This window comes from Lepidothrix coronata, unplaced genomic scaffold (genome assembly GCF_001604755.1).
Source record: "Lepidothrix coronata isolate B3197 unplaced genomic scaffold, Lepidothrix_coronata-1.0 Scaffold121, whole genome shotgun sequence".
Classification (NCBI taxonomy): Eukaryota; Metazoa; Chordata; class Aves; order Passeriformes; family Pipridae; genus Lepidothrix; species Lepidothrix coronata.
The window spans coordinates 3,614,003-3,626,134 of record NW_016690301.1 but is presented as its reverse complement, the minus strand read 5'-3'; the positions used below and the strand labels follow the sequence as shown (position 1 = coordinate 3,626,134).

Genomic DNA, 12,132 nt, shown 5'->3' with positions numbered 1-12,132 from the left:
GGTGTCCCCTCTCCGCGATCTCACCGCGCTCCTTCGCCGCCGCAGGGAACCAGGAGCGCGGCTGGAACGACCCCCCCCAGTTCTCGTACGGGCTGCAGGCGCAGGCCGGGGGCTCCCGCCGGACGCCGCTCACCCGCCGGGCCCCCCCCCCGCCCGAGGGCGCATCCCCAGGTCAGCACCGCCCGAGCCCCCGCCCGCCCCTCGGCCCCGCCCGGAGCCCCGGGGGCCGCTCCCCGCTCGGACCCGGTGTGCGGGGCCCTGGCCCGGGCTGACGGGCCCCGCGCCGCCGCCTCTGCCCCGCAGGTGCCCCCCCGGCCCCGGGCAGTGCCCCCGCAGACCCCTCCGCGCCGCCCCCCCGGGCGCTGGGGCCGCCCCCGCTGGGGCCCGTGGGCGCTGCCCCGCGGGCCGAGGCGCGGCCGTGCCCGGAGGAGCGGGAGTGCAGCGTGTCCGCCGACACCGTGCTCGCCCCGCTGCGGGCGGCCCTGGACTCCTGCCGGCCCTCGGTGCAGGTGAGCCCGGGCCCCTCCCGCCGCCTCGGACCCCGCGGTGCAGGAGCTGCCGGTCCCCGGCTCCCCGAGAGGGGGGAGAGCCGCCCCTGCCCCGGGCGCTGCCCAGAGCTGGTGGGGGCGGTTCCCCCCTCTCCCAGCTCACCTCTGCTTCCAGAAACAAGTGTGCAATGACATCGGGCGGCGGCTGACAGTGCTGGAGGACGCGTGGGCTCAGGGGAAGCTGTCGGCACCGGTGAGGAAGAGGATGAGCCTCCTGGTGCAAGGTACGGGGCGAGCGGGCTGCAGCCGGGCCAGCAGCGGGCCCTGGGTCATGGGCACCCGTGGGAAGGTGGATCCTGCACCCCCTGACGGGTTCCCTTGACCTGGCAGAGCTCCAGCAGCAGCACTGGGACGCGGCTGACGAGATCCACCGCTCGCTCATGGTGGACCACGTGAACGAGGTGAGCCAGTGGATGGTGGGCGTCAAGCGCCTCATCGCCGAGACACGGAACCTGCCCGACGCAACGGACGGCAGCGCTGAGACCGAGACCGAGCCCAAGACCGAGACCGAGCCGGGCCAGGAGGAGCCCTGACACCGGGGGCGGGGCTGCGGACTGTGAGCGGGGCAGCCCCTGCCCGGGGCCACCGGCAGGAGCAGGGACCCCGCTGCCAGAGGGAGTCGGGGCACCCCCTCTGCTTCCCAATCCTCATCCAGGAAAAGGGGATTTTAATCATTGCGACATTTTAGTGGCGATTCATTATGTTTAATAAACAACACCAACCTGCCCCCAGCCACAGTCTGCCCGAGGGTTCTGGCACTGGCAGGTCCTGGGGCTCCCAGGGGCAGTGGGAGACAGGATTGCTGGGTGAGGCCACAAAGCCTGCTATGTCAGGCTTGGCCAAGGGGCTCTGGCCTTGGCAGGGTGCTCCCAGCCAGCAGGATGTGAAGGGAAGAAACCAGAAGCACCTGGCTGGAGCAGGCAGTGCTGTGTGTTCCTGCTGCACTGGCAAAGCCTGGCCCTTCTGGCCTCCCATTTGGCTGTGGGGTGCCTACAGCAGCCCCAGCTCTGCTGCAGGAGGGGTCCAGGCTGGCCGTGGAGGCCAATGTGCCAGCAGTCCCCAGCAGCTCGGCATGGCCAAGGTTCGTGCTGCAGCCACAGCTTCTGCTCCCATCTGGGCTCCTGCCCTCCTGGCACAGTTCAGACTCGAGTTTGGGATCCAGGGACAGGCAGGTCCAGGGACAAACATGTGCCCACAGTTAGGTGTTGACTGTGCTGTTCCCACCCCACTGGCACTCACCAGCTGCCCCCCACCACAGCTGGGAACCACCCAGGCCTTCACCAACCCCCACCTGCAGTGTCACCCCCTGCACCCTGCTGGTGCTGCTCAGCCCCCTCCCCGGGGGTGTGAGAACCCCGCTGAGCCCCGACAGACACACACCAGGTCAGCACAGGGGTTTCACGGTGTTTATTGATCAAGCATGAGCTCCTAGGCAATTGCACCAGCCACTTGTGCTAGAGCCTGAGGTGTCACACGTCCATCCCCAGCATCAGAGAGGGCTGCAGCCAGCTGGTCACGGTGCCAGCACCTCCACGAGGCCCAGGAACAGGCCCAGCCATGGCCTGGAGACGGGGAGCTGGAAACTCAGATGTCCATCTCAAACTGGTCTTGATCTGCAAAGGGCATGGATACAGGGTTAGGATGGGGCTGCCTTGGGAGACATAGGCAGGCAAAGGGGTCAGGAGCTGGAACTGGGGCTGGGCCGGGCTCTCCCCTTGCCCCTGTGGCCAGGCAGGAGCCCTGTGCCCCAGTCAGGTGGTCCATGGGTGGGGGCCACAGGCCTGGGCTGCTCACCTGGCATGGCCTCTTGGCTCTCATTCCGCTCCTTGAGCTCCTCCAGCTTGACGAGGCTGGACTGGGCCAGGGATGTGACACCGGGGGTCTGGGGCAGGCAGCAGGGAGGGGTCCTGGCCGCGGGTGAATTCTTGCACTCCAGCAGGAACTTGCGGTCGCAGATGATGGGGGTACCTGCCAAAAGCAGGGGCTGTCAGGCACTGCTGGGCCCGGCCACCCCCCGCCCTGAGCACCACAGCCCAGAGCAGGGGGTGGGACCCAGCGCTCGGCCATGGCTCGGGGACACATCTGGCTCTGGAGCCACCACGGTGCTTCCCACAGGGCAGCCCGTGACACCCGTCCTGCCCAGCAGCTCTTCCCCACATTGTTCCTGCCCTTGAGGCTCCTGGAGCTCTGCAGGGCTCAGCACAGGGGGTCCAGCCTCCACAGGTCTAGCCATCCCTGGAGGGCAGGGCCAGCCCAGGGCACACAGCTCAGGCAAGCCTGGTGGCACGGCAGCTGCAGGTCCCTGCCCAGGGCCGAGCAGGAAAGGCTGGGTGTCCCACAGGGGCACCCTGGGGACCCTTCCATCAGCTCATCCAGCCACCTGCTGCCTCCTGCACAAGGGCAGCAGCTGGGTTTGATGGGACACCTCCTCCTCCAGCCTGCCAGGTGTGCAGTGCCCACCTGGGGCACACACTGCCTCCCCCCCATGCCCCAACTGCCTGCCACCAATGCCCGAGGTCACATCAGCCCATGTGCCACATCTGCTGCCCTGCCCGGTCATCCCTGCAGCTGAGCACCAGCTCCTTGCCAGGCTCTGGCAGCAGGTGCAGCCCAGGGTGCCAGGGAGCCTGGAGCTCCTGTCTGAGGTGCCAGGGAACCCAGAGCTCCTGCTTGGCACCACAAACACGTTACACAGGCCATGCCTGCCACAGCCCCACAGCACTGGGCTGGGCTCCTCCACACCAGAGCAGCTTAACCAAAGGCACATGATGGAGTCAGGGCCCAAAGGATGGGCGCCTGTGGCTCAACCCAAAACATACCCAGCTCACACACTTCCCTGAGGACAGACAGCAAAGAGAACCTGCTCAACAGCTGACCCAGGGGCGTTGCTGGGGCATCAGAAGGGGGCAGGAGGGGAAGGGGGAGCTCTGTCACCCAGGGCTGCTGAACTCAGGTGGGAGCAGGTTCTTATGTTAGCCCCGTGCCTCCCCCTGAGCCAGCCAGCCCCGAGGGACCAGCGCTGCACCCACCAGCCCAGTGGCACTGCCACCAGCCCACTCCCCAGCCCCTCCCTGTGCCCCCCTGCACCACGGGGCAACGATGGCCCAAACTGAGCAGGATCTTCCTACAAAGCTCCGGGGTTCCCTTTTCCACCTCAGCTCTGGGCTGTCACCACCCCATGGGCCTGCCTGGGTCTGGTGTCCAGAGCAGGTACCCGTGTCCCCAAGGACAGAGCTGCACAGGGAGAGCCCAGCAAGAGAAAGAGCTGCCCACATGAGGCAGGGCTGGGGTGGCCCAGGGCATTCCAGGGACAGCCCCAGCCCCATGCTGGGTCTTGCTCTGCACTGCAATGGAGGAGACTGTGTAGCTGGAGCTGTAGCCCTCTGGGCTGGGGAGACAAGGGCTCCCTGGGATGAGGCAGGAGGACATGGCAGTGCTTTGCTGCAGCCAGGGAGCCCACAAAAGTCAGCACCCCACCCCTCTCCTGCACCTCAACCCTGAGAGCACACATCTACTGCACCACAACACCACCGGTTTTCAATACAACTGCTGTTAAGACACGTGGCAGTGGGTTGGACTGGGTGATCTTAAAGGTCCCTTTGAACCCAAACCCTTCTCTGACTGATTCTATGTGTTTCTCCTTTGGTGTCTGCACTGTCAGTGGGGCAGCAGCAGTTCCAATTTATTTTGCATTCTTTCTCAAATACCAGGAAAAATATCTGAATATACCATCCAGTAGTGCTTCCGAGGTTGATCTGCCTGCGGTACTCAGACACTGCTTGTGCACTGTGATTTTCAAGTACTTCCTCATGCTTTTCCTGGGGAAATTCTGCTGCTGCATATAAGGATTTGTCTGGATAAGGTGGAGGAAGGTCTCCACCTAGTCTGAGACCACTGAGGGTGGTCCTTTAGATGGATACTATGTGCACTGTAGTTCCCTGCTTAAGGAATGGACCCAACATTCCGTGTGCTTACTGCATTGCCTTGGAGCAAAAGCAGAAATAGGCACAGTCCAAGTGCAGAAAGTGGGGAACTGGGTCAGGAATTAATGTTCATCTTAAGCAGAGTGCAAAAATCCTCCTCTTCTTCACAGAAAAGACTCGAGGAGCTCTTACCAGATTTAGAGTGTTACAAGAAGCTTGTAATTGAATCTATTAGGTTTTCCTCCAGTGGGAAGCCCTTAGTTCCCAAGATCTGCTTCTGGGCAGCTGGTGAAGGAACGCTGCATTTACCTACCACTGCTGTCAGCCCTTGCAGCCCTGAGCAAAACCTCATCTCTCGGGCGACCCACCTGCAAAAGGAGCGCTCGAAGCAGCAGAACTAATCCAGGACAAAAAGGTAACACAGAAGCAGGTTCACACCAATAACAGGCTCACAACTGGCAGGGGGAAGGGCTCTGCAGACATCAATCACAGACACCTGCGGCTCCAAACCCAAATCCTGACTGCACCCAGGTGCTTGGAATGTGGCCCTGGGATGTGTCACCAGGCACGGGAGCAACTACCGAGGACAGCAACATCCAGCCCTTTCCAAAATTCTCACACACAACCTACGAATGCTGTTTGCCTTTTATTGAGTATTCAGGTAAATATTTCACATTAATACAGGCTACATAAAGTAGAGCCACTATACGACATGAAATTCACTCAGCTTTTCCTTTGAAGTCTGTAAACAATTGGACAGGTATTTACCACCCTAAAAGGCTGAACTCATGTCATCAGCTCGTTCTCTGCTGCGTACAAGGAGCGTTCAGTAGTGTTTAGCCAAAAGCGCTAGTTTTGTCTGATTTTTGAAGTTTAAAGTGGCTAAACTAATTGGAGAGCAGAATCAGTTTATATAGGTAAAGTCAATTTGTTGTTATACAACGGGCAATCAAGTTTCCATTGTTACAGCCCACAGAAAATCACTTAGGCACATGAAAAAAAAACCCCAGGGTTCTTCAAGGTCATAAAGATTCCCAAACCAGGCTAAAAAAGGACAGACCCCCTTAAATCAGTTGACGTACTTGAGATGCATGTTTCCAATGTGAGGTGCCCAGGTGCCAGGCCAAATCTACAGCAAGAAATAAAAAGACAAATCTATTATGAAAACAAATAAAGGTTCCTTTAACAGTGTTTAACCACTGAGGGCGAGCGTAAGGCTTCCCCCAAAATACAACCAGACTGTCCAAAAGCAGGAGCTCTCCAGCTCCAGCCAAGGTGTGACTGACAACCTGCAAGGTGCTGAGCACAGATATAAACCCTCTCACGTGTAACAGTCCATTACCTGGCTGAGCAGTCTTGAAATGCTGCTTGTTTTACCTGTAAGGTTTGGTACTGACAGCTCCATAGATATTTTATGAACACACACACACACACACACGGAGTAGGGAAAAGTCATGCAAACAATCTCAAATCTAGTTTCAAAGAACTGAAAAAAACCCAAACATGTCACCAATCCAAAAATGGATATCACACCACTGCATAAAGCCCTGGGTAAGCACAGGTGGGAAAAGGCAGCCACACTACCTGCTGAGCATCAGTACATTCTGTTGAGTTCTGGACAACTTTGATCATGGGATTCCAGGCGGGATCTGGAGTATGGAGCCCGTTAAAGAGGGGCCCTCCTGGGCCATCTGCCAGCTGGGGGTGCGAGGGGATCAGGGTGCCGCCGTACATGGAGATGGGCAGGCCCTGAGGGGACAAGAGAGCACTCGGTGAAGGGTGGCTGTGGGACCACGTCTGCCCAGGTGACAGAGGCAGGTCACATCCATGCAGAACGTTCCCCTAATGGCAGGAATCTCAGCACTGTGAGGGAACACAGGGGCAGACTATGGGACAATTATGTTGTTCTGCCATGCAGAAGATCCCAAGAGCACATGCTACAGCTCCTTCTGAAACATGCTGTGAGTCCTCTCCTCCTGCCACTTCCTTAAGGAAGGTGTGGGGTACCGTGGGCATGATTTGTGCTGAAAGCATTAAGCAAACCTTTAATCAGCTTCAAGAGCTGAGCAAGCTTTGTGAAACCTTCCTGAGCCTCTGAGAGAGGAAACACTGGAAAGCAAGGGAGGCCTTCAGGTACTGACTAGAGAACATCAGCAATCTACAACCTCTGGTTTTGTTCAGATGTGCCTCCAGGCTTGGGCAGTTCTGGGATGAAAAGAGGTTCAAGACTGGGGTGGTGAGCAATGGCAGTAGAGGCACACACACATGAAGTGTGAACAGGGAGAACAGGAGATATAACAAAGTCAGTCCTTGGTCATTTCACAGACTAAATTCAACCCTTTGTAACTTACTTTAGAAAAATCCACAAAACTATTTGGCATAGGTTGGTGGAAAATATTCGAGGGAGCCACTATTCCAGAATCATCTCTCTCCATGGGCTGATGCTGAGAAAACGTGCCTGGGTCTGACAGCTGCTGATGCATTGGATGACTTCCCATGACAGGCTGAGACCAACCTGATAGGCCTTCTGGAAAGGAGATTGAAAATGGAGATTGAAAATTCACTGCAGATACTCTGGAGTAGAATTCAGCAGCTGCACACACCTACATCCACCCAAAGGCTCCCTGAAAACACACAGCCAGAGGTATTTGAGGGTTCTGCTCTGGCCAGGGCAGACCTGCCTCAGCAGAAGGTACCTGCAGGTTTAGGCTGATAATCCATTACAGACAGTGGAAACACACCTGTCTGACCTGCATCCCTCTCCCAGGGATGCTGCAGCAGACCCTGTGTAAGGCTGGCTACACATCCTTCTCCCCTCCAGTCTCCCATGTACGTAGGAATATAGAAAAAAGCTACACTTGTGACAGGGGCAAAAATAGGGAAAGGGCAGCCTGGTGAGGCCAGGTAAGTTTGGGCATCCTGATCCTCCAGACAAGGGTGGAGAGGATGGGGACTACCAGGAACTGGGAGTTCCAGGTGTCCACAGCAGAACAATGAAGATCCAATGGAGCTCCCAGCACAGTCTGTGAGCACACACCAGCTTTCCTTGTAACAACACAGCAGTGATGAGATACATGTTAACCAAAGTGCGGAGGGCTTTGCTGGAACACACAACAAATGCAGGACTCAAATGCTTGTCTTTAGAGCTGTCAATGGAAACGCTCTACACCTCAAATGCTGCACCTCCTCCTTTCCACAAGAACTTCACTTCCCAGCACTGACACCAGCTCTCCCTTCGGGATGCCCTGCACGGAAGCTGAGTACCGACTGCGGAACGTTATTCCTCCTCAACTTTCCTTTCCCAGTCCCTCTGAGAGGCCCTGGAAGTTTCTTTGGGCTGCCTTGGGCTGTACAACGCTCACCAGACACGCTGTTCACTCCGAAGGACCAGATGCCGCTGTGGCCCACGGGAGCTGTGAAGTTGGTTCCCAAGGGCGTCGGAGTGACGGAGCCTCCCTGCCGGATCCTGGCGAGTCTCTCTGTCCCGATGGGAGGGGGGACCTTTCGATCTTGACTGGCGTTACCCGTTTTTGGCTGGCCCAGGTTAGAAGGTGCAGAAGCAGCTGAGAGGGGCGAAGATGATCCTGAGGAAACTGATGGAATAGGAGATTCACCTGCTGAAAAGAGTATTTCCTGTGCTTAATAACACACAAAGCACACACAGCGTTAAGCATAAATGCCACCCGCTCTATCCCCCCCCCCATATTATCTCAAAGCAAATTATAAAATGTTTTAAAGGCTTTTTCTTTTTTGGCAAGCATTCTTCAAGTCTTGCACAGAAATTCTGTCTACAAGTTATTTTAACTCTCAAAATCAACATTACAACACAAATGCTTTCAGCCATCAGAATCGTGATATTCTCATGACATAGCAGTGTATCTAAATTAATTACAAGAAAGAATAAGAAACATGGAAGAGTTTCAGGAAGAGGTGAAAACATCAGCCAAAACACCATAAATATCTAAACAGCCTGGTTTTGGTATCCACAACTTCCAGCAGAAGAGAAATCAGCCAGCTTCCCAAAGCCACAGGTGTGACCTAAGAGCGTAAGTCCCGCCAACTTCAGAAGCATCACTGACTCTCCTGGGGAAATCCAACTTCCTTTGAGCACTCCTTTAAACATTTTGGTTCTTAAACTCAAGAGTGGCACTGAAGTTGCATGCAGTGACATGAAAAACCTCTTCAGCTAAGATTCTGAATTAAAGACCCGTATTTTCTGTAAAGCTACTTCCATGTTCTTCCCATTAGGAGGAAACCCCCCCACTGTTACCTCGGATGATGCTCAAATATTTTGGAACATTTTAAGTAGAATTCCAGATCCCAATTAAAAAAACAAAAAAGAAAAAAAGGCAAGTATAACTTCAAACCATGGCAAACATGACATTTTCACCTAATACTGCACTCAAACTACTTAGAGGGGAATTTTTAGCTTGGTATAATCACCCCTACTCCCCCACAGCTTCATGCCCTCTCCTCTCAGAGCCTACAATGACTTGTTTTTTTGCCCAAATATACCTTTAATAATGCTACCAGAACTAATGGCATGGGGAAAAAAACCCACCATAAAATAGCACAGCTTGGGATGTGCACGCCATCCTCACAGCTGCCAAAAGCAATTGGAAAGCATTTTGTGCATCACTGGGTAACTTCCCCTCAAGTTAGAAATCTACTAAAGACAATAGCTATGAATTTATAGTTAACTAAGACAGACCCATGAAGTTCCTACATGAATTTGTTGCGCTTGTCCAAGGATGTGGTGAAAAATGCTGTCTGTTAAAGCTGGGAGTCCCAACAGGCGCTGGCCCTTGAAGGTAAACCCGTGCTCCTTGTATGTTTGCTGAAAAGCCTGTCAAAGGACCTGAAGAAGAAGTTGTAGAGCTGTTGGATGGATCTAGAGAGGGTAAGCCTGAAATAAACATAAATTTGATTAAATATCTCTCTTTGGGAACCTGCTTCAAAGCACCAGAGAAAGCTAGTGCTCCAAATATAATTAAAGCATCTCATCACCTTTGGGGGCATCTGCACATGGTAAGGTCATTTTACAGGTGCACGACTCTCCCTCAGAAACCGCAGAGGCATTTCTGGAGGCTCTCTGGTTTGGCCTCAAGTTTTTGCAAAAACAGCCATCCCTTTGGTCACTGAAAGGAATGATCTTAGCAGGGAGGGCGGAGCAGGAGAGCTGGGAGTGGCCAGGACCTTTGCTTACAGAAAAGCCACACAAATCCAACAGGGATACAGGGCTCTGTGAAAGTCCCAGGAGAATCCAGCACCTGGGAAGGAGTTCTCTGCAGGATGGACTTTGCCATCCCATAGGTACCTTCATGTAGAGATCAGTCAGAGCACGCTGTGGCCAGAGAGACAGGGCTGACATGGCACAGCAGCACAGGGGAGGGGGCTGCTCTTCCTCCAGGGATGTGTGAGGGGAAGAGAGAGATGGAGAAAGAGTTCAAAGTCCCACAAAAATTATTAACAAGGGGGAATCACATTTTTTTTAATAAGCCAAAGCTTTTAAGTACTTTTCCAAAACGCTGTAAAAGCTCTTATCACACGTTATTACCTGAAAGCAGAAACGGGCATGGCCATATGTTCACCTGAGTTTTGGGTTTAGTTTCAAGGGCCTATTAAACAAGATTAGTTTCAAAACCATTTAAACATTTCAAAATGACCACAACCAGGACCAGCCTACATTGCTGCAGAGCGAGGTTGAAGGTTGTACCTACTCACACCTCAGCACAAACAGCAGTCGGTGCCAGGCAGTACCTCAGGTCACAGACTAGAGGGGCACCTTTCAGCACCTGGATAGTTCCTGAAAGCCAGGTCTTTTTCCCCCCAAGGTATTATCAACCAAGTCAACCTTAACTGCTTCCAGAAGTGCCAGATCCAACCTGCTCACATGGACAGAAATGACCTGCTGGATTTGAAGGAGGTACTTTTCTCACTAGCCTAAAGGTTAAAAAGAGAAGTCTCCCTTACACCCAAGGAGAAATACACTCCCCCTTGCTGCTGGAACACAGGGTGCTCAGCTGAGGGACCCCAGCATGGCAGGACAGTCTTCTCAGGTTTGTCACAGCACGAAGTGCAGGACCCCGTGGCTCCAAGGAGGACCCCAATGCCTGTGACTGCACTGGGGTTGACCTGAGTTTGTCTGGAGTTACAGACTGGCTCCAGCACCTGCAGCCCAGGGCCCTCCCTGGGCATCTCCCATGGAGCCATGGACAGGACACTCTGGCCAACCCTCCACCCACAAATGTGGCAGCCAAAAAGGCCCCTGTGCTGACCAATTCCACCACAAATCAAAACAGGAGCTGCCATCTGGCTGACAAGCCACCAAAGACCCCAAGTCTGCCCCAAACAGAAGGGTAACAGAGGTGCTGCTGCCCACGGGCACTGCTGGGTTCCTAAACAGAGAACGAGGCAGGGATTATGACAAAAACAGTTCTTCTGCAGGAGAGGGATGCCCAGCTGTGTCTTTGGATGGCTCAGGAGGATGATGGGTACACAGCTTCTGAAGTGCAACAACTGGACAGGCAAGACCACTTCAGCACTCCTGGGTATGTTCCATGTGCTGAAGGGAGTGTGACAGCCAGAGATCCACAAATCCAGAGTTTTCAGGTCATAAAGAACACTTTTTATCGTTATCTTGTCCTTCCTAAAAGTGGATGAAAAACTTGGCTCGATATTAAAAATAGCTATTCTGAACAATGACTTACCAAATTCTGATTGCAGTAACGAGCTTCCTATTCATGTACTTACCAAAAAAGTCAGGTTTTGTAACACTAAAATCTTCTGCAGTTACTTGGGCCATGAACTCAAACTCCTCATTGTGCTCTGGAAGCATAACTGAGCTTTTGAGAGGAGTGTATTGATCTCACACAAATTCTCCTCAAAATTCAGTTTATCAAAGCCACCAGGCACTTCTGCAGATGCTGCTTATTGCAAGGGCTACCTCCAGCTTTAGAGGAACAGCCACAACACTCGGTCACTCCATGTGAAACAGAGTCCATTTCACACAATTCCACACTCAGGTGCTGCTTCTTAAGTTGGCATATTTCAAGTTTCAAGACTTCTTTTAATAAGCCAGATCTCAAACCCCTTCTTAAAATGCAGAGGAAAGAAGTAACAACTACATTTCTTTTGGTCTTCTTCACAGCCTCCCCAGATGGTTGGGCTAAGCCTGCCCTCAATCTGCAAACTACCAGGACAAGAGACCTAAAATGTGGGACAAATAGGCCATTTCCAGAGCAGATCCACAGTCCATAAGATCTGCAGGGGGGAAATCTGTGCCTGGTGAACTAGTGAAGCAGAGAAAACTCAAGCTGTAGCTGAGCTTACCCACAAACAGGAAAAGCAGAGTACCCAAACTTCACCCTGAGGTGAGAATCTGTTAAGAAAAGGCTGCTTTAGTACACAAACGACATTAAATCTCCACCAAATCAGTTTAGAGGTGGTCCCCAAGGAAGGTTATTTGTGGAAAAATTTCCAGGGCTCAACCGTGCCAGACAGGCACAAAAGACACCCCCCTGCTCCCTGAGGTGTAGAGGCACATCCTAGATCAGAGGATGGGTGTCCACCTGCTCCAAAGCCATTACCATCCCCTCTCACCACACAGAATTGCCAGGCCAGGCCCAGGCTGCTCCTTCTCCATGGTGCTGCTGCTGGCC

General features: G+C 54.0%; 2 protein-coding genes across 13 annotated transcripts in view; one reads left to right on the top strand and one right to left on the bottom strand.

The window, feature by feature from the left end:
- Positions 1–1,278, top strand: part of LOC108502556 (amyloid beta A4 precursor protein-binding family B member 3-like) — a 5,963-nt gene extending 4,685 nt beyond the window's left edge. The window contains exons 14-17 of the mRNA XM_017825596.1: positions 46–171; positions 304–509; positions 664–772; positions 879–1,278. Coding sequence (XP_017681085.1) covers positions 46–171; positions 304–509; positions 664–772; positions 879–1,081 — 644 coding nt within the window. The 3' untranslated portion in view covers positions 1,082–1,278. The remainder of the gene's footprint in view (positions 1–45; positions 172–303; positions 510–663; positions 773–878) is intronic.
- A 658-nt stretch (positions 1,279–1,936) lies between these two features.
- LOC108502566 (ankyrin repeat and KH domain-containing protein 1) overlaps positions 1,937–12,132 on the bottom strand; it is a 99,542-nt gene continuing 89,346 nt past the window's right edge. The window contains exons 32-38 of one of the 12 annotated variants that reach the window (XM_017825613.1): positions 9,198–9,377; positions 7,834–8,088; positions 6,823–6,998; positions 6,056–6,220; positions 5,554–5,600; positions 2,343–2,516; positions 1,937–2,161 (exon numbers count right to left, since the gene is read on the bottom strand). In XM_017825613.1, coding sequence (XP_017681102.1) covers positions 2,363–2,516; positions 5,554–5,600; positions 6,056–6,220; positions 6,823–6,998; positions 7,834–8,088; positions 9,198–9,377 — 977 coding nt within the window. In that variant the 3' untranslated portion in view covers positions 1,937–2,161; positions 2,343–2,362. Of the gene's footprint in view, positions 2,162–2,342; positions 2,517–5,104; positions 5,601–6,055; positions 6,221–6,822; positions 6,999–7,833; positions 8,089–9,182; positions 9,378–12,132 lie in introns of those variants that run through there. The other 11 variants (XM_017825614.1, XM_017825606.1, XM_017825608.1 and 8 more) reach the window with 11 other exon arrangements.